Source organism: Fulmarus glacialis, unplaced genomic scaffold, assembly GCF_000690835.1.
Source record: "Fulmarus glacialis isolate BGI_N327 unplaced genomic scaffold, ASM69083v1 scaffold8123, whole genome shotgun sequence".
Classification (NCBI taxonomy): Eukaryota; Metazoa; Chordata; class Aves; order Procellariiformes; family Procellariidae; genus Fulmarus; species Fulmarus glacialis.
Window position 1 is genome coordinate 58,510 of NW_009202227.1, and position 17,963 is coordinate 76,472.

At 45.1% G+C, this 17,963-nt stretch overlaps 1 protein-coding gene across 1 annotated transcript; it reads right to left on the bottom strand.

Moving 5' to 3' along the window:
- Nucleotides 1–14,052: 14,052 nt before the first annotated feature.
- Nucleotides 14,053–16,571, bottom strand: DRD1 (dopamine receptor D1). The gene has a single exon (XM_009574203.1). The coding sequence runs from the start codon at nt 16,067–16,069 to the stop codon at nt 14,714–14,716; it is 1,356 nt and encodes a 451-aa protein (XP_009572498.1). The 5' UTR covers nt 16,070–16,571; the 3' UTR covers nt 14,053–14,713.
- Nucleotides 16,572–17,963: the final 1,392 nt, after the last annotated feature.

The window sequence follows — 17,963 nt, forward strand, 5'->3', positions numbered from 1 at the left end:
GATGGGAGCATTAGGAAAACAGGGTCACTTAAGTGTTTTTTTCAGTCAGCTAGGAAAAGAAAAATGTAACTATGATGCCTATAGGCATAAAAATTAATTTAAACAATTCTCCCCCTCTCCACACCCATTTTAATACCTCAAAAAGGCCACGTCTAATTGGAACACAGAGCCAGAATGCAGCTTGCTTTTATTTCAGACCACTTCGTACAGTCTTTGTCATCAAAACTCCTGTTCAGAGAGACTAGTAACATACAGAAGAGATTTTTTTTTAATATCACAGGTTATTTTAAACGTGCAACATTTTGCAAGAAAACGCAATCCTGCAAAGCAATTCCTGCTTCAAAGCAGGCATATGTGATGCCTGAAGCCAGACCACAGAAACTCTCTGCATGGTGGGTTGGGAACACAAGTTGGATATGCTGTTAGTATGAGGTAAAATTGGTGTGAATTCCAGCAATGCAGGCTGACAGCCTTGTGGGGACTGTTTCCCCAGAAGCTTCTGCCCAAGGAAGCCTTCTGGAGTTAGGTTTGGGCATCACGGGTGGGAGCAGCGACTCACCAGCGCTGATCTTTGCTGCCGGCAGCATGTTATGAGTAAGACGCTACTCCTTTTTTTCAGATTCACCAAATCCCTCGTGCCTCTCCCCTACATGTTGCTTCAATGTGAAGGGAAGCTCCAGCTGTTCATTTTCCTTTATAGTTTTCTTGTTTAAGTCCTTCCAAGCTGTGTCAGCTTTAATAGGAAAGACTTCTGCTGGTTTATTTCCTGGATGGCAATGCTGGAATCACCCTGGGCACACAACTGTCAATTAAACACACGCATGGAAGCAAGCGATTAGCAATATCTTCCTTTTCTGACACTGGTGAATCCTTTTATTAAAGACAAAACAATGCAAACGAAACCTCTCTCTCTTTGTTATTGTTTAATAATAAATCCTTAATATTGGAGGGGAAAACCCAGCTTTGCAGCCAATGCAGTGGGGCTGGGAGTAGAGGGTCCTGCGTTCCCAGCTCCCGTCCTCAGTGCTGTTCCCCATTCGCCTGTAACTTTTCTGTACCGTTCACCAAGAGGTCCCTTGTCTAGCTGGACAGTCTTCTCTGGTCAGGAAGCCTTCTCAGCCCCGTTTTTCCACCTTTACTAATAACAACTGAAAAATACCTTAGCTCCTTTCTACTACTCGTGCAATAAGGTGATTCTGCTGCAAGAACAGCAGTTTTCATCTCTTGTATGTTTAAACTGAAATGTCTCAGGTAGGCAGGTGCAGACTTCTCTGGGAGCATCAAAATAGGTTTTTGAAGGCAAAGGATGGAGACTGCTTCGCCTCTCACATGTGGTACCACCATAGTCAAGGCAGAGAAAATCCTCCTCTGCCTCTGCAGACCTTGTCTTAGGTCACGCTCAAAAGCTCAGGGGCGGTGAGCCCAGTTCCAGGTGGAAGGAGAAGAAGCACACGTGGTGGGGATGCATTCATCTGAGCTGCTCAACACACTCCTGAGCACATGCAAAGTGAGGTGGTTCCAGAAACACCTAAATTGCTGAAGTTTGGGTGTATTTTTCCCTGCTGGAATAGCAAAATCCAACAGAAGGCACTGCCAACACCAGCCACCTGCAGAACTGTTTGCCCTCGCTCCAAACTGCAGCAACCTTTGAGCTTCTCCTTACAACAGTCGTACATTTTCATGTGGGAAACGCAACTTTCTTTTTCTCCGGTTCTCTTACGCTGAATTGACTTCGCTGTTGTGACTGACAGTTTAAAAGTTTGTAGATTTGCCTGAGGCAATATCCAACATAAAAAAATCTCTATCCAAACGGCTGAGGTTCAGCAAAGAGATAAGCGACTGAAAAAAGGGTCTTCTGAGGGAAACATCAGAAGGTAGTCTAGAATTTCATCAGAATTGCATTGTGCTAATCAGCAGGGGAACCGTGAGTGCAGAACTTTGTGATCTCATATATGCCAGGATAAATCTAATGCAAATCCCAGAGAATAAATTGTATTACTGTGGATTTATTCAGCTGTAATAGATCAACATTTGTCCCTGAGTGACTCCAACATTTCTTTTCTGTGTGTACAGTCTCTTCCCTGCTAATGCATCCCCACGGGAGGGAACATTTCTTCTGCTAATCAGGAAACAGAGGAAGAAACCAACTGCATTTTGCTTGATGGGAGAATTTCAAGTGTACAGTTGCTCTAAGACAGGGCCTCCTGTCTCAAATGAATGCAGATATGTAACCATGCCCCCACATGGAAAAAAGCAATAAACTCAGATTGTGAAGATCTGAAATAGAAAATCCTCAAAGCTTAAGGGGATTCATACCTCTGCATTTCTCTCCTGAAAACACCTTTCACATTAATCCAGAAAGCGACCAGTTGTCCAGTTTCTTGTAAGCATGCACCCCATTTTCTGCATGCTTTAAGATACATCAGAAATTAAGTAGCTGTTCATCCAGCACCGTCTCTTCCCCTAAACTTGCTGATTAGAAAGTGCTCCCAGGCAGAGCGGGGATTGCCCGGGCGTTGTTTCTAATCCTGTTCCGAATGACACAGATAGTCACGTTAACCAGATGCACTCCACACAGATCCCACGCGGCAGCGCTGCTCCCAACCCTTGCCATGAGACAGGAGCGAGGGAACAGCTTTACTGTGCTTTAAAGCTCGGCCAGCTCCGGCTCCCTCCTGCTGCACGTGGCTGGGGAGAACAACAGGCACACAGAAACAGCAAAATGCTTTCGTGAACACTTCATTGCTTAGATTTTGCTTAACTCATTGTTTTCCAGTAAACATCATAATTTTATGTGACTATATTTCAGTTGACTCATTAATTCCTTGCAATGACTCTTCTTTCTAGGTGTTGACCAGGTAGCTTTTGCAATCAAAAAATCTCTGGGATAGGAAACCTTTCTCACCAGGGTGACCTGGAGAGAAACTGCAACCCAGACCGAGTGAGAAGCAGCAGGCTGTGTCAAGAGCTGGGAACTAGGACCTAAAATCACGCTCAAGTTTTTGCTCTCCTTTCTCATGCAAGCACCCCAATACCTTTGATCCCAGTTCCCAGTTCACATGGAGAAAGCAAAGTGCAACGTTCCATGTGCTTCCTAATGACTCTGCAGAAGGGTTGGCAACTGTCCGTGCCCCAGAAAGGTTTATTTTGTGGGTAACCCAAGGCAAGAATTTCTCTCCCATCTAGAGCACAGTGAATATTCATGCAGGAAAATAATCTTTAATCCTCTTTCCCAAATTTTTTTGCAATTATTATCCTAGTCTTCATAGGGATGACTGAAAGGAATCACAGATGTCTGAGAATCAAATATGGTTGTTTCCGCCTCACAGCGAGTTCTGCATTGCTGAGGAGGATGTTTGGGATCTTCTGAGAGGTAGTTTTCTGTAGCATATCTTTTCTGCCCAGCTCAGAGTTCAGATTCATGAAGCCTGCACATTTAATCCCAAATCTTTTCTATAATTAAGGAGCAGTCTACAGCATGACCACAATGAAAGAAAAAAAATTTTACTAGATGTTTCTCAACTTTAGCTGAAGGTTGGTGTCCATGTCTAGGCACACAACTTTTCCTGCAATGGTAAACATTGGTTTTGATTAGAAAATGGTTCTTTCTCCAGTTCTTGCCTCACAAGGCAGATTTACTACTTGGCAGCTGAGATCTGAGAAAGGTCAGAGGCCGGCCAGCTAAAAGTAATGTTTTTCTGGTTTAATGAAAAAATGTTATTTGTTGTATTTTTCTCTATCCTCCTTGGAAGCAAATGTTGTTTTACTGCTAGGCTCTGACTGCAGTTATGCATCACATGGGAGTCCAACGGTAGAGAACAGCACTTATAGCATTAAAAATGTATTCCGTGTGTATCAAACCAAAAAAGCGTGCCTCTTGGCAGCATTGGTGGCCTAATTTTGGCTGCAGAACAAATAAAATCAAGGCTTCCACTGAAATTCCAGCATCGGCTCCTGCTGTAGCTCCTGAGCTGCAGGCAGGGAGATAACATAGGGAGGCAAATTTGGGCAGCCTTTGGGAAGCCGGGGCCGGGGGTGCCCCCTTCATCAGCCGTGCAGAAGGCACCGTGCTCAGGCAGCGCTTGCTGAGCATCCCAAGGGCTCCGTGTGAGCTGCAGTGAGTCTGTGGAGTTGGATCAGTAACATTTGTCTCCTGAAATGGCAATGTTCTTCTAAAGCAAAACCACCCCTGGCCAGCCTGGACTGTCTCTGCCCACCAGAGAAGCGCTCGCTCGCCCAGGCAGTCCCGTTCGTGTCAGAGCAGCGGTCACAGCAATGATTTCTTGCCGATGATGGAAAGCTGCCCCCCGAGCACCGCTGATGGGAGGCACCATGGGACCACCACGGGCTTTGGTAGCACCCACACTGTCAGTCATCACGTACCGGCTGTGTGGATGGGAATGTCTCCATCTACTCAAAATGGAGCATTCAGGATTAGCTGACCCTGCCCCCAGAAATTGCTCGTTGAGGGACGGTTACAGGCGATCCATTTTTTTTTACGGGAGAGGCTGATTTCAGAAAGGAACGGAGGAAGCAGAAGTCATCTGGGGTGCCAGCATGGAGCACAACATGATGGCTGTAATGAAGACGAATCGGGTAGCATTACAATGATGTCCTTGTAGCAAACCTAAAGGCAGTGTCCCCCGAACCCACACGCCCAGGACTGCTGTGATAGCAGGAGCAACGGCTCCTCCAGGAATGACAAATGATAATGACACGAAAGCAGCACTAAAACCTCCTCGTGCCTGTTCCTCCCATCTCGGCTTCCCACTGAGACAGATGTGACAGATTGGAACAAGCTGGAATTAAAGTATAAAATGGCATTACACCCTGCATCTGCTCTAACAAACGGTAACTGTGTCCTCCCTAACATCCCCAGTAAAAGAACGTACTGTCATCCCAGGATGCTGGCTTGAATAACAATCACAGAAATCATAATATTTAAGTATGTCTTAGCACTGTGAATATCCCCAGATCTGTCTGTGGTGAGTAGGACTGTGTATCAGGAGGCCTATGGATTTGTTTGTTTTTCTTGTACGGCTTTTCCCATGCACTGTACACACAAGCGACAACCCATGCTGTGACTGTGCACTGTTGCAAACTGGAGCTCACATGTGCCTGAGAGAGAACGTCAAGACTGAGGAACTACTCTGCAGCATTACATGTCATTCTTTTATTTTCCTTAAGGAATGAAAGTATAAGGGACATTTTGATTAACTTAACTGTTGAAACAATTACAGTCTGTTTAGTGCACTTGAATTATGGATACAACTAAACATCCACTTGCTGCTTTCAAAAGAAGCAACATTACAAGACGATGCCGAATTTCCCAGTTCCAGTCAGTTGAGTGAGGAGGGGGAAAACCCCAAAATACACGCAAAATAAGGAAGTCCTTCGCCATAGATGAGACATTCAGCCCAAGGAAGGGAAATCCTCACTTCAGAGGCCAGAAACAGGTTCCCAGAAAGGGAGGTCCTTCTTCCCAACGTTACCCTCCTCCTCAGCTCGGTGTCTCCAGGCTTGCCCGTGGAATTCCTGGGGCACCGTTTCTGGAGCCCCTGGGGCAGGGCTTAGCAAGCAAGCTGGTGCCTTCGTTATCTACAGGTGCTAATAGTTTTAAAAGATTACATAAAGCACATAGGAAAGTAGCATTCAGGAACGATTTTCTGTCAGCTGTGGGCAAGGGAAAGCTGTAAAATAAAATAAAATACAATAAAATAAAATAAACCACAGAAGCCCCTCCATTTTAAGGAAAAGTGCATTTTCTCCTCAGCCATCCCACCCCACACATCCCTCTCTGCAACAGTTTGGCTGCACTATAAACCCCAGAGGCTTTTACTGGTGACTCTCTCCTACATTTAATTTTGAGCACAGCCAGCAAATGGGGGTGGAAAGGAATGACCAGTCATTTTGAAAAAGAAAGTGACTGAAATATTGAACGCCCCATTGATTGCAGCCCATGGCATGTAAAGTGTTTCTTTGATTGTGTTGGTTTCGGAGTGGAAACGCATGCGTACCGCATGCACCGTCGCTGGGTGAGACCCCGGTCTGACTCCTTGCTCACACCACGTCAGGTCGGCACAGTTTCGATGTGGTTGCCCCGGTTTACATCCACGTCAAGGGGGTGGGAATCCAGCCCTTCGCTGATGGGTTTTTTCCTGGGTGTCAGGATTGATAACTATTCTTTATATTCCGTTTGGTTTTATCGTGCAGCTGGGTCTTTACTTAAATTACGTGTAGGAGATATGCGTGTTTGCGCGTTAGAGCTGAGTAAATACTGCAAAATAAAATCAATCGCTGAAAATGTTTTTCGAGTTGGGAAGGGCAGATGCTCGGCGATACTGGAGGACTGCTATTTCAGGGGTTAAGTATACTTAACTGCCAAAAGGGTATGAGCTCATTGATTTTTCAGCCTTTTCTTGAGAACGTCTCCATCAATACGCTGGCTGGGGCTCTCCCCATCCCGCTTCAAAATGTGCATCGTGCACCTCGGGGCGGTGAGTGGGGAGGTACCAACAAAGAAGCTCCCCGGGACGCTGCATCCGTGTGCAGAGTGAAAAGGATGGGAGTCAAGCTTAGACCACGGCTGTCTTTACACCCGGACAGGCTGAGTTAGAGACGGGATCTTGTACTGTTATAGTAAAAAACTGTTCACTCTATCAATTCAGATCACATTCCTACAATTTACTTTATCCTAACAAGTAAGGGAAAAAGAGGCAGAAGGTAGAGAACATGCATAAAAGACAGGGAAGGGGGAAGAAGGAATTTGCTCCTTCTGAAAGGCGGCAAGATGGACACAGAGGGCAGGAATTCAGGTACGAAAAAGTCCTTCTAAGTCCTGGCCAGGGCTCCGTCCTCGGGGGGTCTGTTGAGACTCCCAGCAAAAGGCCAATTAATGACACTTCTTATGATGGAAGTTACCTTTAGATAATTATTTAATTTATTTTTAAATATAATCGATATTTCACAATGAGGAGGGCTGAATAGTGGAATTACTAAATGTCTAAATGTGACTGCTTACACTGTTTGCTGGGAAATGTTTTTACTAGTGCTACATGCTATCACAAAGCCACCTATCGCTGTATTTTATCCTCTCAAGCTAGAAAGAAATATGACTGGAAGTTTCTGCATTAAATTGTTCCCATTAAACTGCAGAAATCGTTCTCTTATTTTGAAGAATGTTATTCGTGAACAAAACGCATTGAAAATGTTCTACTTTATAAGGATTGTAATGATATTTAATTACAATGTTTCTGAACTGTTAACTATTACAATGTTAAAATCTTTCTCACTTCGAAAATACTGATGATCTTTGAGCTGTAAGTCTTGCTCTTGAGAAAATTAATTCAAACTGTTTTCAAATAAATCAGGAAAAGTATGAAAATTGATTGGGTTTAGGACCTACAAAATAGATCTCAACTTGAAAAGTGAATTTTTTGCTCAAAAATAATTTCCCACTGTTCAAAAGCAGCCGTTTCCAGGGGGCTCCTTTCACTGTTGTCCCACATCCCAACGGACCTGGTGGGATCCAGGGTTTTGGCAGGCGTCAGCAGGCTGGAGGAGCTGCTGGAGCAGAGTCTGTGCAGCTGAGAACACAAATCGGCATCGAAGTCTGATACAACCACAGAAGAGCAAAGAGAACGAAATTGGATGGTACAATTTACAACTTTGAAATCGTTATGGAAACAGTTACAAAAGCCTTAGAATTCTAGAAAGTTTATAAGTACATAACAGCATCCTTAAGTCTTTTTATTTATTTATTTAAAACACCTTTCACGGAGTCATTTCAAAGTGTACGTTTTTACAATTTTCTGAACGTTTCATCCCTCGGGCACACGGGCGCTCCCAAACAGGCAGAGCACAACCAGCTCTAATTAACTGCGCTTCCCAAACTGCCTCAGCCCGCTTCCAGCGCGTTGCTGGTGAAACGTGCTCCTGAGCCCAAGGTCACACGCGAAGGACTGCTGGCATTAAAGATCTATCAGTCCTGAAAGGTTTATCCTTTTAATGCAGGCGATACAGGCCTGGTTCATCTTCTGTGGTCAGCTTCTGCAGCAAAGAAATGTATTAATTGAAGTTCACCTCTCATCACTTCCACATGCTCCGTGAATCTACGGATTGAGGACGATGTATGTTGTATGTGTGTACGTACGTGCATATGAAAGTAAAATTATTGGTACTGATACAGAATGGCATCCAAATGATTAGGAAAAGCAGTACCATCAGAAACTCCTTTATTAACAAAGAAAGAAAAAAAGATCGAACTGAGGAAAATGTCTGCGTGTCTGAACCCGTAATTGTCTCTCTCTGAAATTAAGAGAAACTTTGCAATGGTAGTTCAGTGCAGTGAAACGTTTGACTTCTCACATCAGCGGAAGGAGAATCTGGGAAGCAAATATTTCTCTCCTTCTGTGTCTTCTTTCAAGATTTCAAAACATTTCCTTGTCTTAGGAAAATGTGACATGAATAGGCGTTTGATGATCTGAAAATCAAGCGATGGGAGCAGGGAAAAGTTATGAACAATCTAATTGTTTAATAAAAGTCATATTAAATTATTTCATTTTATTTTTAATATTTAACTTTCTTGTCAATATTTTCAAACCAGAGGTCTGATGTGAATTTTAAAAATCTAACACTGCAAACTGAAAAGTTAGGTAAATTAAAAATAAAGAAATTAATTTTGAAAATGTGAAAACGTCCTCTAATGATAATATCCAAACAACACTTTTTCTATTTTTTGGTTTTTATTTGAAATATCCCACAAACAGGTCTGTTGGGTGGAAACTATTCAAACAGGAAAAAATCCAATTGATTTAAAGGGGAGCTACTGACATAACAAATATAGAAGATGCGAGAAAAACAAATGTATGAGTTCTTTGCAGCAAAGCAAAGTGTAAGTTAGCTGTACAGATTCCCCACTACATACGTTATTACAAATTTCATTTCTTTTTGAGTCCAATCACAGCCCGAAGCCAGACCCGCTCCTCTGCTGAGCATCTCACGGCAATACCGAGCGCTCTCAGGCTGGACTGAGACCAGCTGGCGTCGGGGCGACGCAGGCTGTACCCAAGCTGGCCCCAAAGCGAAAGCCGCATTCCCCGCGGAGCTGGCCCCGCGGTGACACGGGGACTGGGAGTTGGTTTGGTCCTTGGGTCTGGACCTGAGCTCTTCCTTCATCCGTCTCCTCCAGCTGCCTGGGATCGTGGCGGGGGAGCTGGGACACAGGGTTTCCCCGGTGCCACCATCCCAGCGCTGCTCCCCTGCAGCCAACCCCGGAGCCCCTTTGCCACTTGCTCTTTTACGGCTCTTTTACACCAAATGATCCATCCCACCAGGCCCACAGGGTGACGATGAACGAGGCCCAGGGTATCCCTTTGATCCCCACGTTGCCTTTGGTCCCCATCCAGAGGGACAGAAATTAAAGCAACGTCATTGATGCCAATCACGTTATTTCGGTGTGCAACCTGGAGCCCGGGTCTGCTGTTGCCGCTCGGCGTGACTGGTAGCAGGCTGTGCATCGCCCTGCCAGCGCCAGCCACCACCGCTGCCCACGCGGGTGCTGAGCAACTCCTTCACCAAAGAACCGACGGGAACATCCCTACTGGAAAGGGGGAGGAACAGCCTGGCGGGACCGAAAGGGAAACGCAATCGAAATAGAAAAGCAATGGCCATCAGCCCAGCAGCGCCGGCAGCCTTCTCCTGTATTATTGCCCGGAGTTTTTTCCTAGAAATAGAATAAAAGCAGGCATGGCAGAAAATTGCCATTTCATTCTGGCCATGACTGTAAAGACAACCAACATGAAAATTGTTTTTTTTAAATCGTATACTCGATTTACACATTCAGCCTCAAAACTACATTTGTAGAAATACGCTTCCAGTGGTGCTTTGGAAAGAGCTGTGCCTGGCTGGGGAGGGCAGCAGGGCCAGCAGCATGGGGCTCTGCAGATCCGTCTGGGAAGGCTGGTGTTCACAAGTGCATCCCCAACTTTGAGCTCGGGGGGGGAAGGACCACCCCCGTGCAAACCCAGCAGCCGCCCGAGGGGCTCGAGGAGGCAGCCGGACAGCCCAGACCCGCTCGCAAAGAGGGGATCAACACCAACCTGATCTGAGGCTCGTGGCTGGAGCTCAACGCTCGGTTCAGCCCACAGCCCACCTCAACCGCAACAGAACAGTGCAAGGACATTTTGGTTATGTGTTTCCACCTTTTAAAAGCTATGAACTAGATACCATTGTTTTCCTTATTCTTTAAGTCACATTCATTGTGTGGCTACGTAACTGGTATCGCTAGGAACATATTCTACTATCATTATACCAAAAAAGCAAAATATTTACTGGAATAATCCATCTCTCAAGACACTAATCAAAGCAGTTTTTTTGAGATTCCAATCAGATTTGGGTGCTTCTGAAAACTATTGATTTGAAAAAATCCAAGACTGGCTCCCAATAACTGCCTTATTAAAACTGTACATCAGCAAAGGCATTTCCCCTTTCATCCTCTATCTTTTGTACGCTTTGTTAAGTTAGAAACCCAAATCAGCATAAAATGCTTGCCAAGGGAAGAGAGAAATGTATTCAGATTTAATCTAGTGATTATGGTTCATTCGTTGCAAACAGCTCCTTCATCAAGGCCATCAGGTGAATTATTAACCTCTTCCATCCACAAATAGAAAAATACCTTCAGTCACGAGGAAGCAACGCAGAAAAAAAGGTTACATGGGTTATTTGTGGGCGCATCGGAAAGGCATACAGCAAAGCTCGCTCCGCAGCAGAAAATCCTGCTTGTGGGGGGGCAAGGCTCCCAGAAAAGCGCCTGACGCCCGCGGGGCAGACGAGGTGGCCGTCCTGGTGGGAGCAGTGACATCCTGGTGTCCTGGCACCTCGCTGCTTCTTGGCCTCTGCCCGGCCACGTATTGCAACACACGGAGACAAAAATATTCCTGGGGAAGTGTTTCACCGAAGTGGCTGTTTTCTCCCAGATGACGTTATTGCAAATGAACTTCTGCTGCTCTCATCCTCCAGAAGAGCAGAGAGGCTGCTGCTGCCGGCTAGCACGGAGCAGCAAGCACTCCTCCCAGGCTACTCGCAGGGTTACCACGGCCAGACCTCACCAGTTCACTCCCTGCTATCAGCTCCACCAGAGCCTGGCGTGGGTCTGGCGTGTCTCCAGCCCCTGGGGTGCACCCTGACATTGGCGTGACCAGTAGTTTCAGCAGACCGCTGGTTTCGAGCAGCTGGGGAGCAGGCGCAGAACAGGTAATACAGCTTCTGAGCAATTAATTCAGCACATAAATAGAGTAGCAGTTATCAGGTACATGCCGTTGTCCCTCCTAGTCACCCCCGACACTGGTCTCCAGGCTCTGCAACAGGTAAGAGAGGCATTTCTGGGTGCAGGCTGGGGGAAGGGGACTCTTGGCTGTACTGGGGGGGTAGGATTTTAATTTGGACTTTCTCCCAAGCAAAGGATTACTGGGGCCAATAAAGCCAAACAGGGTGACAGAACGGCTCTGGCAGCAGTGGGAGGAAAGAAAGAAGGGCAGATAAAGAAACCTGAGCTGGGAAGGCTGGAAAACGAAGGGGTAAATGGGGTACATCGGTAAATGAGGATCAAGGCGAATTCATGGTATTCTAAAACGTATGTCAGGGAAAGGAGGCAGAAGCAAAAATTAGTTTAAATAGAGAGAAAACAATAAAATAAACTCAGAAAAGTGTCTTTCCTGCCCTGCCTTTAGCAGGGAGCCTGTCACACCAAAGGGAAGCACCCAGCAGCAATAGCAGGCAGCATTTCCCCACCGACCTCCGCAGAGCCCCTCTGAAACTCGGGGCCACCTGCAAGGAGGGAGGTCCTGGGACAGCTCCTGGTCACACTAGAGCAACCATTTGTTTCAGAATACAAATCATCCCCATACAAACTAGTGCAAAAATAGCATCTTGCATTACATGATCTCCTTAAATCATATTTTGTATTTTGCTATTATGTCAGACTGCTGGTAGTTTTGAGAACAAAAGCTCTTGAAGGCAGATGTATTTGAGTAAGCAACCACAGAACTTCATCTTTGGCCTGTGTACTTTTTTAGAAGTAAAATAGTTCGTCAAAGGTACAGAAAAAAAAAATCAGGCATCAAGCACCATGCAAGGAAATTTTATCCAAGGAGCTAAGAAAGCCTGGAGGCAGCCATGACCCCCTGCCCGCCGTCAGCCCTGCTGCACTCCCTGACCAAGGGAAGCTGGCACTAAGGGGGGGAGCTGGACATCACCGCAGCTCGTGCACCAGCTCAGATCCCAGCTGCTGAATGGGTCACGCTGGTAATGTTTGAGACAGAAGTGACGACGTTTGTTTGTTTGTTTCTTCATTTCAAAATGAGTCTGCTGACAGAGGCAAAAACAAAGTAGAGGGCTGCCATGAATGGAGGGACACTGCTGTGCCTCAGCTGCACCCACCATCGCCTCACTTCTGAAATGATTCATTTTGTTCCAAAAAACAGACACTAGCAGTGCGGCTGTATCAGGCTTTGAAAAGTACTGCACAGCTTGGGGAAAAAATAAACAGAAGGAAAAAAAGCAACAATAAAACATGCTATAAACCAAGTTCATTATTCTGTTACACCAAGGCAAAAAAATCATCGAAATAAGAGTCACCAGTAGGTCGAGTTTTACACATTTTAACTAGTCACATTAAAGCAGAGTGTGGTTGTTTCCAGACTGCGTTTACTGCTTTCAAATCCGAGTTTAAAGCAAGGGCTGAGAGGTTTCAGCAGAGAGGACTTTCTCCTGCTTCTGATAAAAATTCCCATCTGCCTCATGGGTGTGATCCCAAATAAGGGCAAACGGAAAAAGAGGAACCGTCTTGCCTTTAACACGATCAATACAACCGCCAAAAACCAGCATGTATTTAATAAATGCAATGTAGATTGTTTTATTTGACCTTCTGTTCACAAAATAATTTTATTATATGTATGAAAGCAGCATACAGGCAATAAAATTATGAAAACATTCACAATACATAAATACACAGACCTGATGCAGGATGTATATAGTTCATTAGACTTTAAATTTTTTTTCCTCTCAGTTCTCTTTTCCTGACAACACATTTTTTTGATATATGTTATGAAAAAGTTGCTCCAAAGGGTATTTTCTCCCATTCAGAAGACAAAGAGCTTTCTTTGAATGCTGCTGAATATTAACACCCAATGTTCCTGTTGCTAACGTTCACTGATTGCTTTTGGCATTACAAAGGGAAAGCAGCAGGGAAGGACAATGGAAAAGTAGCAGGTTTTGGAATTAAACATTGGCAACTTTTTTGGAGCTCACAGGATGTTTTTGAGGTGGGGGCTGCAGTTCCATCCACATTTAGAAATGTCTTAATCCAAAATGGTAATGAGGCACTATTCCTTATTGAATGGACTATTGACATGGCAATTACTAAAATGTAACATCCTCCTAGTTTCCAAAGTAAAGCACCAGGTACCTCACTTTTTAATTCTGACCGTGACACAGTAGCAGACAGACAGCATGATCCTGGTGGTACTGCAATAATACAGATGATAATGAGGTTCGGCATGTTTACTACCATTATAACCAATTGTGTTTGTTCAGAAAAGATATCCAAGACTTGAAATAAGAAAAGTCTGAGAAAGCTGTTTATCTTACATAAATACAAAACATTGTATACTAAGAATTGTTATCTAAGAAGCTTTTCTTCTCAAATTGGATTCTTCTTAAGGTTGTAGTCATATTTAAGGTATTTACAGATCCACAAACTTGACATTCTAGCAAAGTCTTTGTAACATGAAACTTTTTTAAAAATAAATAGCAGCAATTTCTTTTATTTCTATAAGGGAAGAGAATTCACAACTCAGTCAACGTTGGTCCTATCTTTTGAAAGAAATCCCACTGAAAACAAAAAAAAAGCCCACGAGCAAACGAACTCCACACAGCATCGGTTTTGTTGATTCCTTCATTTCGTGCTGAGCTTCTTAACATTCCTTCGTTCCCCTCACTGGCTCTCCAGACTATCAGAGCTTGTAATAAAGTGCTGACTGGTTGACTGGTCAAAATGCAGTTATGACACTCCAAAAATATCCCATTATTTAGACATCTTAAATAACATAAATAAAGCTAGATCTGTTATAACATATGAAAAATATCAATTTAAAACAATAAATAAATAAAACCAGTATCAACGTATTACCTCCCAAAGCTTTAAAAATAACCATTCTTGTTATAAGGCTCAATTATTTGTCAGAAATAATTTTAAGAAGGCATCTACCTATCTTTACAATCCCTCAGTCTGTAATTAGGACCTGTTAACACCCACTACCACAAGACACAGCAATCTTTTAACTTCTAGTAAACATTAGTCTTTAAATACTTAACATTTACCTTTTGCCTCATTTTAAGCTAGAAATTGGTTTCTCTGTGTGGAGAAGAAGCAATATTTTCTTTCTCACTGCACTGTACCTAAATTTGTATATTTTCCTCAGTATGAACAGCACAGTTTAATATCCTTTTTTCAGCCAATTTTCAGTATCTTTTTCTGTTTATTGTTTCAAATGTTAAATTTGCTTTGAATGCCAGGAAAATTAATTCTGGGCTTGGTGTAAATGTGTATTTCTCCCTAGAGCTTAGTTTCTTACTAAAAAATCTTGTATATCTTTTTTCTTTAAAAGATTACTACAATATACGCTATCAGGTCTTGCTGGGTAAACCTTACTGTTCAGGTTTTATGCTGCCCATTTTGTGTAATGGGATTGATCTTTTCCAAAGAAACATCAGCTTCGTAATCCAAGATACCTGACAGTGCTGGAGACATTTTCTCCAAGGTTTTAGATAGTTCGCCTTCTTCTTCCTTTTTGAGAGGTTCTTCTTCCGGACAGATAATTGCATGTGGAATCAGATAAACCAGATTAGACTCTTTGGGGCTGGACCCTTTGGGCTCATGTTGGCTCGAAAAAACAACTGCTCCATTATTGTTAATACTAACAGTCTCTATAGCATTGCTGGACATAGGGCAGAGCCTGTAGCATCCTAGCAGGGTCGAAAACGCCTTGCGGAAATCAGCATTGAAGGCATAAATGATGGGGTTGAGGGAAGAATTAGCCCATCCAAACCAAACAAAAACATCAAAGGTGGTGGAATTAATGCAGAAAGCTTCTGCTCCCTTGGACGGTTGGGTAGGCTCACAGAAGGGAATCATGCAGTTCAATACGAAAAATGGCAACCAGCAGCACACAAACACCCCCATGATCACCGACAAAGTCTTTAAAACCTTCGTTTCCCTCTTGAAGGACATTTTGAAGTTGCTCTCTGGTTGCTGGCAGTCCATACTGCTTCTGTTGCCGCTCGTGTTCTGGCAGTTCTTGGCATGCACTGCTGCTCTCTCCAAAGCTGAGATGCGTCGTATTTGCTTCTGAGCAATCCGATATATCCTCGTGTAAGTTACTATCATGATGGCCACAGGTATATAGAAGCTAATTAGAGAAGAGGAGATGGCATACATCCTGTTTAGGCTAGAATCACAGTTGTCCATGCTTATACCTTGTAAACTGGCATTTAGGTCCAAAAAGCTTGTGGTTGTAGCCTTGTGCCAGTTCAGCTGCACAGGGATGAAGGAAATCAACACAGACAAAGTCCACGCCACGCTGATCAGGATGAAGGCTGCCTTGGGCGTCATTTTCCTCTCGTACCTAAATGGGCTGGAGATGGCCCAGTATCTGTCCACACTAATGACACAGAGATTTAAGATGGAGGCTGTCGAGCACATAATATCAAAGGCCACCCAGATGTTGCAAAATGAACCAAAAGGCCAGAAACCGGCGATCTCAGCCACAGCTTTCCACGGCATGACCAAAACTGCCACTAAGAGATCTGACACGGCCAAGGAGATGACAAAGAAGTTGGTCACCTTGGACCTGAGGTGGCGAAACCTAATGACAGCTGCACAGACCAGCGTGTTTCCCAGCAGCGTGGAGAGGATCAGCAGCGAGAGGAAGCAGCCCGTGAGGATCCGAAAGGAAGAGTCCCTTTCCACCAGCAACCCTTCCCCGTCCATAGTGGTGTCGTTCCAAGTCATAGTTTCTCCTGAGAGAAAATCATATCATGATTTTCATGACGACATCAGCTCCTTTCCTTGCAGAGATCAGAGACATCAGACGTCCATTAATTACTCATCACCAAACAGACCAAAGGTCCTTTCTTACGGTCCCTTCGCCCCCGGATGAACTTCACCCACTTTGAATCTCCCTGAACACTGAAAGCTCTGAGCAGGAACTGAAAATGCACAAATACAGTCACCCTACAGACTGTTTTTTTAAGCAATCCCTTCAGAAACACACCGCACCACCCCAGCATGAAGTAGCCTAATTCAGACAGCTCACCTGCAAATGTTCTGCTGCTGTCCTCTGCAAATATACCCCACAGACAGGAAAGCAATCACTTTTCCATGCTTGCATATATTCCCACTTAAATAGGCTATTGATCGAGTGTTTCCAGCGTCCACTGCACTAGCCCTTCATATTTACTGAAGCGTACTATACGAGGTGCTTTTTCTCTAGTTTCCTAAATGTCTTGCTGATGAAACACTCCATCCTTCCTCCTCGGAACACTCCTGTTACAAAATGCATCAGGTCTCTGTTTCTGGGCAGCGTCAGAGAGCAATTCTTCACTTCGTTTCAAACTGTTTAAGTTTTACACTTCCGAGACAAAGAAAATAAACATACAGTAGGTGTGTTTTAAAGGTTTTCAGTAAGAAGTAGCTCAGGTTATTTAGTTTTATTTAAACGAGAAATGCTGGCTCCTACCTTTCACCTCTGATTGTCTGTTTGCTCTGGGATGCAGGGCCGTCTCTCCTCCTCTTTCAGTTTTGGAATTGCATAGCAAATCTTATATACAAAACCAACACAGAAACACTGCATTGCATCAGGTGTGTGTGTGATTTTTTTTTCCCTGAAAGTGCAAACTGGGAGGGGAGAAGTAAAAACAGGAGCCGGCAGGGTTTGACCATCAGGAGTTAGTTTTCAAGGGAGCAGCAGGTCTGTGCTGTCGGACCATGCATGACAGACCCCGCCGGCGTGTGCCCAGCTACCTCCATCCCACAGTCCCTGCTGATCACGCTGCAAACTTTGTTGGCCGGATCAGTCCCAGTCGCACTTTGTACATCCCGTCGAAGCGGCACATCAGGGAAAATCATCCCAGGCAAAAGGCACGGTATTCCCAACACTGGCAAGAGCCAAGTACCAGTTCTTTCTTCTGTCATTCACTGGAAGGAGAAAGAAGGGCGAGAGGAGGAGAAGGACCTGAGTGACCTCCCCTCGGCCACGATGCGGGGTGCGACGCCGGCGGTGCCCGCAGCGGGTTCCTCTTCCAGCGGGGACAAGTCGCTTTAACGCTCCGCTGCCAGGTTATAGCTCTCCATAACTACCCCGGAATAATCCCACCTCCTGCTCAGCGGGGCTGCGCTCCAGGGCTCGGGTCCAGCTTTTACCATGCTTTTTCCGTCTCAGAAAAGCGCAGGCAGCTCCTCACGCTCTCCCGCAGCCTGCCCCGGGCCGCGCATCTCCGGTTCCAGGGCGTCCCGGCGGCAAAGCCTTTCTTCTGCCCGGGGCAGGGCTCGGCAGCATCGCCCCTCCAGGAAAGGTCTGTCTGCCTAGCGTCTCCTTCCTAAAGGATTAAGATAAGGGAAAGACAGGCATGGAGGCACTCAGCAGGCAAAAAGCAACACCCCTTCACCTCCTCTAACATCTTCAGTCGGGCGCAGCTTCTTCTGGGCAGCCCCTCCCCGGTTTTTCTGCCTTCCTGGGGGTATATCGTCCCGGCCAGCCAAGGCAGCCGGGGCGAGAGGCAAAGCCGGGCTCCTGGAGCGGCTGTCCTGGAGTTTAGCGTAAACGGGATTACTTTCCCCCGTCCTGAGTTCCGCCGAGCCTGGGGTGCTGTGTGATGCCTCGGCGCTGCGAGCCAGCTGAGTTCAA

Coding starts and splice junctions, on each gene's coding strand:
- DRD1 (XM_009574203.1), bottom strand. CDS start 16,069: ATGACTTGGAACGACACCACTATGGACGGGGAAGGGTTGCTGGTGGAA.